This window comes from Lynx rufus, unplaced genomic scaffold (assembly GCF_022079265.1).
Source record: "Lynx rufus isolate CCGP_SWC_20201006 ecotype Redwood Valley unplaced genomic scaffold, mLynRuf1.p SCAF_7, whole genome shotgun sequence".
NCBI classification, from domain to species: Eukaryota; Metazoa; Chordata; class Mammalia; order Carnivora; family Felidae; genus Lynx; species Lynx rufus.
The window spans coordinates 49,977,393-49,990,233 of record NW_025814889.1 but is presented as its reverse complement, the minus strand read 5'-3'; the positions used below and the strand labels follow the sequence as shown (position 1 = coordinate 49,990,233).

Here is a 12,841-nt window from a genome sequence, read left to right as displayed (position 1 = left end):
ATTGCTGAAGTTTTAGCAACAAGTTTTTCCCCCCTTATTTGTATTCAATACCATAGGATCATGAAGACAAAAAAAATCAGATTTCTACGTACTCCCCATTATTTGCAGTTCCCAGTCTGTATTTAAAAGTAGACTAAAGAAACATATTTTTACTGCTGCTTTCAATTTTCCTTAATCACTGGTATTTATTTTGCTTTAGTGCTTTGCTCTCTGACTTTCTGTGTGAGAGGTGCTTTATATACTCAATTTGCTAGTGAGCTATGAGATGAAAGGAGTCTTAATGGTGAGTTTGAAGACGGTAGATTTTTATTTCTCTTATTTTTTTTACAGTTGATACATATACAATTTCCCCCTTAATTATCTATGGCTTATCCTGTCCATGGATCAATAAAGACATATATAAAACATGCCTGTACTAGGTAATTCTTTCAGAAAATTACACAATCAAATAGGTCGGATGGCATCTGTTAAAATACATGGAGTACTTTATGTGAAATCTCTTCCTATGCCTAGATATTCAGCACTATAATTCTTTTGTTTCTAACTACCTTTCACAAGATTTAAGTCTTGGAATAATTGTAATTTTCTTTGACCTTCTTTAGAGTAATTTCGTTTACATCACCATGTGGTGTTTAGAAGAGCCACACGATGTCTTCTTGGATTTTCTCAGCAACATTTAACATTTAAAAAAAGGGGGGGTTTCCTAAAGATTGAAAGAAATATAACACTGCTTGCGGCTCCAGCTTCTCTCGGTTGCTGACAGCCACAGCTCAAGTGTGCAGCGTGAAAGGATGACCGGAGGCTGAGCCTAGGGACTCTCCTCAGTTGTCCTACAAAACTCTGTGTGTCTCACCTGCATCGTGACAAGTTTCTATTAGTGGACGATAGTGAACCAGTTTCCTCAGCATGGCCATGTTTCATGTTCGATTACTTTCCCAGGTCAATTATTCAGTTTATTGTTCTATGTTGTTGTTTGATCAGTTGATTTTTTTATGAGATGCTGTGTTATTCATCAAATACTTATTTACTAGTCTTTTATTGTGGGCCTAGAGCTGTGTGGCCCCCTTGGCATTACCTATAGCAAGTATCCAGTATCCAGTCTTCTCTCTCTCCTCCTCCTTTAGATTAGTTCTAACATTTTCCTTTCTCCTCAGACCTTTAATATCCCTTTCCCGTAGCCAGTCCTGCCTGGTGACTCTCTTTTCACTTAGAGGGGATAAAAAGGAAGTAGAGGAGAGGCGAGGGAAGAGCGGGGGGAGGGGAGGAAAACAGGAGGGAGACAGGGAGGGAGGGAAAAGGAAGGAAGAGTGGATCAATTAGAACAAGTAGAGGAAATGCCAAAGGATGACCCATAGTGGTCATACTCTTGACAGACCCATCCCCCAGAGTTTGGGCACAACCTGTGACCTGACTCCACCCAACAGAATATGGCAGAGATGACAGGGTATAAATCCTTGATTATGTTGCTATATGGCAAAAGTGAAGGGATTGTGTGGTGTAATTAAAGTTTCTAATCATTTGATTTTAAATTAATCAAAGAAGAGATTATCCCGGAATCCTGCATAGGCCTGATCTAATCAGGGAGGCCCTTTAAATCTTAATGATAATGTTAAGTGTTCTAAAACTTAGATCTATTAGTGTTTGCCCAATTGAAACATTTACCCAAACTCATAAAACTATATATTTAAACAGGTATTTTACTGTATTTAATTCTACCTCAGTAAATGTTTTAATTTAATGTTAAGACCCCCCCTCTTCAATGTGATTCTAACAATGTATTCTAATAATTCATTAGACCCAATGGAAGGTTGACAGGCAGAGATTAACTAGCAAACCAGACTGCTAGTTTAGGTACTTATTTGTAATACTATTCATTGGGAAGAAATACCGAAACTTTTATTCAAATGACAGTCGTGTCTTTGGTTTAATGCATTGTCCAGATATAACCTGAGTTTGCCCATACTTTGAAAAGTGGAATAAATAGGAAGATTCAACTCTTTAACCATGCAGCCTTTTCCGGATTCATTAGGCATATTCAGTGAAGTGTTGTGTATGGCTTCTCTAACACCACAACACATAGATGAGCGGTTGCTGTAGAGACTATATGGCCTGCAAAGCCTAAAATATTTACTATGAGGCCCTTTGTAGAAAAAGTTTGTCAACTTCTACTTTAGATAAGAGAACACATTCTTTCCACATGTAATCTCAAAAGGAATGAAACACAGATGACAAAATTGGTTAAGACTCCATAGCTGATATGTATACACTTACTAAGAAATCTGATAAACAATATTTGAAAATTCTAGCTCAGGGGCGCCTGGGTGGCTCAGTGGGTTAAGCGTCCGACTTCGACTCAGGTCATGATCTCACGGCTCGTGAGTTCGAGCCCCGCATCGGGCTCTGTGCAGACAGCTCAGAGCCTGGAGCCTGTTTCCGATTCTGTGTCTCCCCTCATTCTCTGACCCTCCCCCGTTCATCCTCTGTCTCTCTCTGTCTCAAAAGTAAATAAACGTTAAAAAAAAAATTCAAAAAAAAAAAAGAAAATTCTAGTTTAGCCAACATGCCACAATTTTATAGCTTAAATGTATATACAAGTGGGAGGAGTGAAGATGGCAGAACAGCATGGAAGTTTTTTGTGTGTTTCGCATCCATGAAATACAGCCAGACCAACACTAAACCATCCTACACACCTAGAAAACTGACTGGAGGATTAACACAACGATCTGCACAACCTGAACCACAGAATTCAGTAGGTACACGGCGCGGAGAAGTGAACATGGGGAGCGAGAGGCGCAGGAAGGGAGGTGCTTTTGCCAGTGGAGAGAGGACGGAGACTGGGGGGGGGCGAGAATACGGGAAAAGCACCCCTCCCCAAAGCAGCTGGAGAGAAAGTAGAAAATTGGAAACAGCTGCAGGGACTAAACTAAAAAAAGGAGAAAGGAGAAGGTTTAAATTCCATTAAGACTGTAAACAAGGGGAGTGCAGAGTCTGCAACTCCACAGCTCCATACGTGGTGGTGCTCTGGTGGGAAGGGAGAATCACCAGGAACAGAGTGGGACCCAGGAGGATCTCGGGCCACATGGGGAAAAATGGTTCACTGCTGGAAGGACATTTGGTAGAGACTGTTGAAGCCACCTGGTCCCAGCAGACCCCAGAAGGCAGCCACATTCTCTGGTGCTGGAACAATGTCATTAAGGGTGAAGCCTGGTGCCAGATGTGTGTTGTGATCTTCCATAATCCCTGAAAAGCTGCTGCTACACCATCTCATGAACATTTTTGGGGTCAGGCTGGCACCTGGCTGCAGTCTCGGGGCACTGGCAGCAGCAGGGTCCAGCAAGCATTCCAGGGTGCAGCTGACACTCGGCCATTGCTCATTTGGCCATTGCTCAGTAAGAGCCTCCACAGAGGGGCAGAATGGGTCAAAGCTGCAGTCCTTCAGAAGTAGGGGGCTTGGGAAAGCAGCCACATATGAGACAAAACTCTGGAGAGAGGTACTGCCTGGGGCCTGGTCACAGAGAGTGAAAAAGCAGGGAGTGGACGAAAGCTGAAGACAGATGACAGGTGCGTGATTGCTGATCTGGGAGAACAGACTGGGTAGCTGGGTGGCACCATTTTCACCCCTCTGGCACATGCACATACGCACCTACAGGCACTTCAATAATCCACCTCAGTAGGCTAGCAGCGCCATCTAGTGGAAAGCAGAGCCGTTACACTGAGCCCCGCCCAACTGGGCCAACCTTGCTCTTCAAGAACACAAGTCTCACCACCTACTTAGTATATGGACTATAAAGCGATACCTAGACTGACTTTTAGGGGAAAAATAAGTAATTTCAGTCCTACTTAAATCTGTTAGCAGGTCCATCTATTCAATTTTCATTCTTTTTTTTTTCTCTTTACACTTCTTTTTCTTGAAAACAGAAAGAGAAAAAATTCATTTTTATTTTCAATTTTTATTAAAGATATTTTTCTTTAATTTTCATTACTATATTTTTTACTTTTGTATAAATTTTTTTATTTCTATTTTAAATCCATCATTTTATTTTAGTCTACTTCACTTATTCACCTTTTCAAATTTTCAAACAATCGCCTTTTTTTCTTTTTCTTTTTTTCTCTTTTTCTTTCCTTTTTTTTGCTTGAATGCAGAAAGAGAAAAACTTCATTTTTACCTTCAATTTCTATTAAAAATATTTTTTAATTTTTTACTATATTTTTTGCTTTTATGTAAATTTTTTTAAAATTCTATTTTACTTCCATCATTTTATTTTGGTCTACTACAGTGTATTCACTTTTTCAAATTTTCAAACGATTTCTTTTTTTCCTTTTTTTTCTTTTTTCTTTTTTCTCTTTTTTCTTTTTATTTTTTTGTTTTATTTTTATGTTTAATTTTTGATAAAAATATTTTTCTTTAATTTTTTTCTATGTATTCTCTACTTCTGTGCATATTTTTTCAAATGCTATTTTACCTCCATTCTCTCATTTTAGTCTACTTCAGTGTATTCATTTTTTCAAATTCTCAAATGGTTTCCTTTTTTTTTTCTCTTTCTTCCCCCCCGCCCCACTTTTTTTCTCTAATCTGTCAAACCACTTTCAACACCCAGACAAAAAAACACCTAAGATCTAGCATCATTTATTCGATTTGTGTGTGTGTGTTTAATTACTTAATTTTAATATTTTTTAATTTTAATTTTTTAATTTTAATTTTTCTACCTCATTAATTCCTTTTCTCCCTTCAAAATGACAAATGAAGGAATTCACCCCAAAAGAAAGAGCACAAAGGAACGACAGCCAGGGATTTAACCAACACAGATACAAGCAAGATGTCTGAACCAGAATTTAGAATCACGATAATAAGAATACTAGCTGGAGTTGAAAATAGATCAGAAACCATTTCTGCAGAGATAAAAGAAGTAAAAAATAGTAAGAATGAAATTAAAAATGCTATAACTAAGCTGCAATTACGGATGGATGCAGCGGCAGCAAGGATGGATGAGCAGAACAGAGAATCAGCGATATAAGGACAAACTTATAGATAATAATGAAGCAGAAAAACAGAGGGATATTAAGGCAAAAGAGCACGATTTAAGAATTAGAGAAATCAGTGACTCATTAAAAGGGAACAACATCAGAATCATAGGGGTCCCAGAAGAGGAAAAGACAGAAATAGGGGTAGAAGGGTTATGTGAGCAAATCATAGCGGAAAAGTTTCCTAACCTGGGGAAAGACACAGATATCAAAATCCAGGAATCACAGAGGACCCCGATTAGATTCAAAAAAACAGACCATCAACAAGGCATATCATAGTCAAATTCACAAAATATTAAGGCAAGGAGAGAATCATGAAAGCAGCAAGGAAAAAAAAGTCCCTAACCTACAAGGGAAGACAGATCAGGTTTGCAGCAGACCTATGCACAGAAAATTGGCAGGCCAGAAAGGAGTGGCAGGATATATTCAATGTGCTGAATCAGAAAAATATGCAGCCGAGAATTCTTTATCCAGCAAGGCTGTCATTCAAAATATGAACGAGAGATAAAAGTTTCCCAGACAAACAAAAATTAAAGGAGTTTGTGACCACTAAACCAGCCCTGCAAGAAATTTTAAGGGGGACTCAATGAGGGGAGAAAAGATGAAAAAAAATTTATATATATATTTATATAAATATATATATTATAGTATATATTATATATATTATACATATTATATTACATATAAATATATATTTAATATATATATTATATATATATAATATATATATATATATATCTCAAAAGCAACAAAGATCAGAAAGGACCAGAGAACACCATCAGAAACTCCAACTCTATAAGCATCATAATGGCAATAAATTCATATCTTTCAGTATTCACTCTAAATGTCAACAGACTCAATGCTCCAATCAAAACACATAGGGTAATAGAATGGATAAGAAAACAAGATCCATCTATATGCTGTTTACAAGAGACCCACATTAGACCTAAAGACACCTACAGATTGAAAATAAGGGGATGGAGAACCATCTATCATGCTAATGGCCAGAAAAGAAAGCTGGAGTAGCCATACTTATATCAGACAATCTAGACTTTAAAATAAAAACCATATTAAGAGATGCAGAAAGGCATTATATCATAATCGAGGAGTCTATCCACCAAGAAGACCTAACAATTGTAGACATTTATGTGCCAAATGTGAAAGCACCCAAATATATAAATCAATTAATCACAAACATAAAGAAACTCATTGATAGTAATACCATAATAGTAGGAGACTTCAACACCCCACTCACAGCAATGGACAGATCATAATCAAAAAATCAACAAGGAAACAATGGCTTTGAATGACACACTGGACCAGATGGACTTAACAGATATATTCAGAACATTTCATCCTAAAGCAGCAGAATATACATTCTTCTCCAGTGCACATGGAACGTTCTCCAGAATAGACCATATACTGGGACACAAATCAGCCCTAAGTAAGTACAAAAAGATCGAGATCATACCATGCATATTTTCAGACCACAATGCTATGAAACTCGAAATCAACCACAAGAAAAAATTTAGAAAGGTAACAAATACTTGCAGACTGAAGAACATCCTGCTACAGAATGAATGGACTAAACAAGCAGTTAAAGAGGAAGTTAAAAAGTATATGGAAGCCAATGAAAATGATAACACCACAATCCAAAACCTCTGGGACGCAGCAAAGGCAGCCATAAAAGGAAAGTATATAGCAATCCAGGCCTTCCTGAAGAAGGAAGAAAGATTTCAGATACACAACCTAACCTTATGCCTTAAGGAGCTGGCGTAAAAAGAACAGCAAATTAAACCCCAAACCAGCAGAAGACAGGAAATAATAAAGATTAGAGCAGAAATTAATGCTATCAAAACCAAAAAAAAACAAAACAAAACAGTAGAAAAGATCAATGAAACCAGAAGCTTGTTCTCTGAAAGAATTAACAAAATTGATAAAGCACTAGACAGTCTGATCAAAAAGAAAAAGGAAAGGACCCAAATAAATAAATTCAAGAATGAAAGAGGAGAGATCACAAACAACACAGCAGAAATAAAAACAATAACAACAGAATATTATGAGCAATTATATGCCAATGAAATGGGCAATCTGGAAGAAATGGACAAGTTCCTAGAGACATATACACTACCAACACTGAAACAGGAAGAAATAGAAAATTTGAACAGACCCGTAACCAGTAAGGAAATCGAATTAGTAATCAAAAATCTGCCAAAAAACAAGAGTCCAGGGCCAGATGGCTTTCCAGGGGAATTCTACCAAACATTTAAGGAAGAGTTAACACCTATTCTCTTGAAGCTACTCCAAAAATAGAAACGGAAGGAAAACTTCCAAACTCTTTCTTTGAAGCCAGCATTACCTTGATTCCAAAACCAGACAGAGACCCCACTAAAAAGGAAAACTATAGACCAATTTCCCTGATGAACATGGATGCAAAAATCCTTAACAAGATATTAGCCAACCGGCTCCAACAATAAATGTATTGTTGGAGAAAGAAAATTATTCACCACGATCAAGTGGGATTTATACCTGGGATGCAGGGCTGGTTCAATACCCACAAAACAATTAACGTGATTCATCACATCAATAAAAGAAAGGACAAGAACCATATGATCCTCTCAATAGATACAGAGAAAACATTTGACAAAATACCACATCCTTTCTTGAAAAAACCCTCAAGAAGTAGGGATAGAAGGAGCTTACCTCGAGATCATAAAAGCCATATGTGAATGACTCAACGCTAATATCATCCTCAATGGGAAAAAACTGACAGCTTTCCCCCTATGGTCAGGAACAAGACAGGGATGTCCACTCTCACCACTGTTATTCAACATAGTATTGGAAGTCTTAGCCTCTGCAATCAGACAACACAAAGAAATAAAAGGCATCCAAATCGGCTGGAGGAGGTCAAGCTTTCACTCTTCACAGATGACATGATAGTCTATATGGAAAACCCAAAAGATTCCACCAAAAAACTGCTAGAATTGATTCATGAATTCAGCAAAGTTGTAGGATATAAAATCAACACACAGAAATCCGTTGCATTCCTATACACCAACAATGAAGCAACAGAAAGAGAAATCAAGCAATTGATCCCATTTACAGTTGCACAAAAAAACATAAAATACCTAGGAATAAATCGAACCAAAGAGGTAAAAAATCTATACACTGAAAACTATAGAAAGCTTATGAAAGAAATTGAAGAAGACACACACCAAAAAAAATGAAAAAAGATTCCATGCTCCTGGTTAGGAAGAACAAATATTGTTAAAATGTCGATATTACCCAAAGCAATCTACATATTCAATGTAATCCCTATCAAACTAACACCAGCATTCTTCACAGAGCTAGAACAAATAATCCTAAAATCTGTATGAAACCAGAAAAGACCCCAAATAGCCAAAGCAATCTTGAAAAAGAAAACCAAAGCAGGAGGCATCACAATCCCAGACTTCAAGCTATACTACAAAGCTGTAATCATCAAGACAGTATGGTACTGGCACAAGAACAGACACTCAGATTAATGGAACAGAATAGAGAACACACAAATGGACCCACAAACATATGGCCAACTAATCTTTGACAAAGCAGGAAAGAATAGCCAATGGAATAAAGATAGTCTCTTCAGTAAGTGGTGCTGGGAAAACTGGACAGCGACATGCAGAAGAATGAACCTGGACCACTTTCTTACACCATACACAAAAATAAACTCAAAATGAATGAAAGACCTCAATGTAAGACAGGAAGCCATCAAAATCCTTGAGGAGAAAGCAGGCAAAAACCTCTTTGATCTTGGCCTCAGCAACTTCTTACTCAACATGTTTCCAGAGGCAAGGAAAACAAAAGCAAAAATGAACTACTGGGACCTCATCAAAATAAAAAGCTTCTGCACAGCAGAAGAAACAATCAGCAAAACTAAAAGGCAACCAAAGGAATGGGACAAGATATTTGCAAATGACATATCAGATAAAGGGTTAGTATCCAAAATCTATCAAGAACTTCTCAAACTCAGAACCCAAAAAACATAATCCAGTGAAGAAATGGGTGAAAGACATGAATAGACACTTCTCCAAGAAGACATCCAGATGGTCAACTGACACATGAAAAAATGTTCAACATCCCTCATCATCAGGGAAATACAAATCAAAACCACAATGAGATACCACCTTACACCCGTCAGAATGGCTAACATTAACAACTCAGGCAACAACAGATGTTGGCGAGGATGCAGAGAAAGAGCATCTCTTTTGCATTGTTGGTGGCAATGCAAGCTTGTGCAGCCACTCTGGAAAACAATATGGAATTTCCTCAAAAAACTAAAAATAGAACTACCCTACGACCCAGCAATTGCACTACTAGGCATTTATCCACAGGATACAGGTGTGCTGTTTCAAAGGTGTGCCATGTATATAGCAGCACTATCAACAATAGTCAAAGTATGGGAAGAGCCCAAATGTCCATTGATGGATGAATGGACAAAGAAGATGTGGTATATATATACAATGGAGTGTTACTCGGCAATCAAAAAGAATGAAGTCTTGCCATTTGCAACTACATTGATGGATCTGGAGGGTTTTTTGCTAAGTGAAATTAGTCAGTCAAAGAAAGACAAAAATCATATGACTTCACTCATACGAGGACTTTAAGGGAGAAAACAGATGAACATAAGGGAAGGGAAATAAAAATAATATAAAAACAGGGAGGGGGACAAAACAGAAGAGACTCATAAATATGGAGAACAAACTGAGGGTTACGGAAGGGGTTGTGGGAGGGTGGATGGGCTAAATGGGTAAGGGGCACTAAGGAATCTACTCCTGAAATCATTGTTACACTGTATGCTAACTAATTTGGAAGTAAATTTAAGAAAAATAAAAAGTTAAATTAAAAAGAAATATATATAAAAGCATTAAAATTTGTGATGGTTGTCTGAGGTAACTGAATGGTATTCTTAATTCCATCTGTGCACCCCAGGTTTTGTTGGATCATGAACCTGAAAGCAACCATTGTCTTTCTGGGAATATCTTACATTCAGCACTCAGGGGCCTGGACCCTGGTTTTACTCATTCCTTCTATGTCTACACTTATGGCTATGATAACTCTTCATATGATGCACTGTAACCTGATTCATCAGCCAGAAAAATGTAAGTAAACCACATTCTACATTAATTTTTTGGTTTTCATGGTTTTCTCGACTCATTTCTTCCTCTTTGATCCCCGGTAACTTCTCTTTCAACCACAGAATTTGTAGATTCTACCAATTACTACACTTGAGAGCAACAAAGTCTCCAAGAATATCAACAATCTCTAATTTCTTTTACTTTTCCCTTGTTAAAAAAGGTTTACTAATGGGTTATTTTTAAACATAAACAAAAGTAGAAAAAAATCATGTAACCACTCTATTGAGCTCTCAGCTTCAATTATTATCAACTCCACTCACTCTTTTCCCCATCCCTCCTGGTAATTTTGAAGCAATAATGAAACATTATAGCATTTCATTTGTGCATATGTGTGTAAATTACATACTTTAAAAAATATTCACGATGTCATTATTACATACACACACAATAAAAGACACACAGAAAGAATTTAACACCATTGAATATCTGGTCACTGTTAAAAATCTCTGTTGTCATTTTTTAATTTTTATTTATTTTTCATTTTTTAAAATGTTTTAAATTATTTTTGATAGAGAGAGAATCAGAACACAGCAGGGGAAGAGCAGAGAGAGAGAGAGAGAGAGAGAGAGAGAGAGGGAGACAGAATCAGAAGCAGACTCCAGGCTCTGAGCTGTCAGCACAGAGCCTATGCGGGACTTGAACTTGATAACTTTGAGATCATGAGCTGAGCCAAAGTTGGACGCTTAACCAACTGAGCCCCAGGAACCCCTCTGTTTCCATTTTAAAAATTTGTTTATATTTTGTTTTGTTCAAATCAAATCCAAATAAGGTTTGTACATTCCAAATGGCAAATACGTTCCTTAAATCTACTATATCACCTTTCATTTGTCTCTTCCTCTTTCATTTCTGTCTCTTTTCAATTTATTAAAGAAATCTAAACATTCCACGGAGCATTTCTCATAGTCTCGATTTCTCTCATTACATCCACATGTCACAGACGTTTCTCCTTCTTATTTCCTGTAAATTGTCTGAAAGACCTAGATGCTTGATCACATTAAGATTTGGGAGTGGGGGCAAAATTCCTTCATAGATGGTGTTATGTACTTTGGCCAAGAGGCGTGATGTCTGATTATCTCTGCTTTTGCAGTAACAGTCCCCACTGAAAATTTCTGCTCAAGTCCATACTCCACTGTAGGTTGCAAGGTGGTGATATTCTGTTTCCTCCTTTATTAGCTGAAATAATTCTATAAAGAGAAATGTCTCCTCATTAACTAATTATACATAAGTACAGTTTATATAAGAAAAAGAAAGCAAACGTTCAATTTTTTCCTCTATTTTTAGACTTTCAAATCAATGAGTTGAGCTTCAATATCTTCCATAGGTGATCTGTTAGTTGTTTTTATTTTTAAGTTTATTTATTTATTCTGAGAGAGAGACAGAGAGAGACAGAGAGAGAGAGAGAGGGAGAGAGAGAGAAGGGGAAGGACAGAGAGAGGGAAAGGGAGAATCCAAAGGACAGAGAGAGGGAAAGGGAGAATCCAAAGGGAGGCTCCAGGCTCCAAGCTGTCAGCGCAGAGCCTGACACAGGGTTCAGACTGACAAATGGTGAGATCATGACCTGAGCTGAAGTCAGATGCTCAACCAACTGAGCCACCCAGGTGCCCCCTTAGTAATCTTAGACTGACACTACCACCACCAGTATGGTTGTTGAGAACAGTTTCAATACTCTTGCAGGTTTTTTTCTTTGTTATAAACCCTAGGAATGTACACCAAAATTATTATTTTTAAAGTTACTTATTATAGTTTCTCTCCATCTGGTTATGTCACTAACTTTATACACAATTAACTGTATTTGTTCCATTTTTCTTCATACTTAGACATATTTTTGAAATTTAATTTTGTTTTAAGTCATGGAAATAGTTTCATGTATCTTAAATTCATGTACAAAACAAGGTCTATTTATATTCCTATATCCCTTCCTATTCCCTTAGGTGTTTGTTTACATTTAAAAAAATTTTTTTAATGTTTTTGTATTTATTTTTGAGAGACAGAGACAGAGCAGGAGCAGGGGAGGGGCAGAGAGAGAGGAAGACACAGAATCCGAAGCAGGCTCCAGGCTCTGAGCTGTCAGCACGGAGCCCAACACAGGCTCAAACCCATGAGCCATGAGATAATGACCTAAGCCAAAGTCTCACGCTTAACCAACTGAGCCACCCAGGTGCCCCTGTTTACACATTTTAAAAGAATTATCCTCCATTTTTGCAATAAGGGAAAATATTAAAATTTTATATGCGTGTGTATGTCTCCATGTATGTATTTTCCCCTCTTTATATAAGCAGTAGTGTATTACTACTCACTTTTCTCATCTGATTTCTTAGTTAATATGACCTAGGGATCGTGTCATAATTGTATATGAAAATATGCCCCATTCCTTTTTATAGCTGCCTGGCACTCCATGGTGTAGTAAGCCATTGTTTATTTTACCAATCTCATGTTGACGGACATTGGGTTGTTTTTGGTTTCTTTTTTTTGCTTTTGCTGTTAAGTAGAATCTAATGAATAGCTTGATGCAATCCTCTCTTTGCATTTGTTCCCTAGCTTAACTTAGAAGGACTGTTAAGCCAAAAAAGTAAATTTACATACAATTTTGCTATATTTTGGCAAATTCCCTTCCATGGTGGTTGTACCATATGTGTTTCCAC

General features: G+C 37.2%; 1 protein-coding gene across 1 annotated transcript in view; it reads left to right on the top strand.

Annotated features, from left to right (window-relative positions):
• SLC15A5 (solute carrier family 15 member 5) overlaps positions 1 to 12,841 on the top strand; it is an 84,480-nt gene that overhangs the window by 10,224 nt on the left and 61,415 nt on the right. The window contains exon 3 of the mRNA XM_047065543.1: positions 9,994 to 10,163. Coding sequence (XP_046921499.1) covers positions 9,994 to 10,163 — 170 coding nt within the window. The remainder of the gene's footprint in view (positions 1 to 9,993; positions 10,164 to 12,841) is intronic.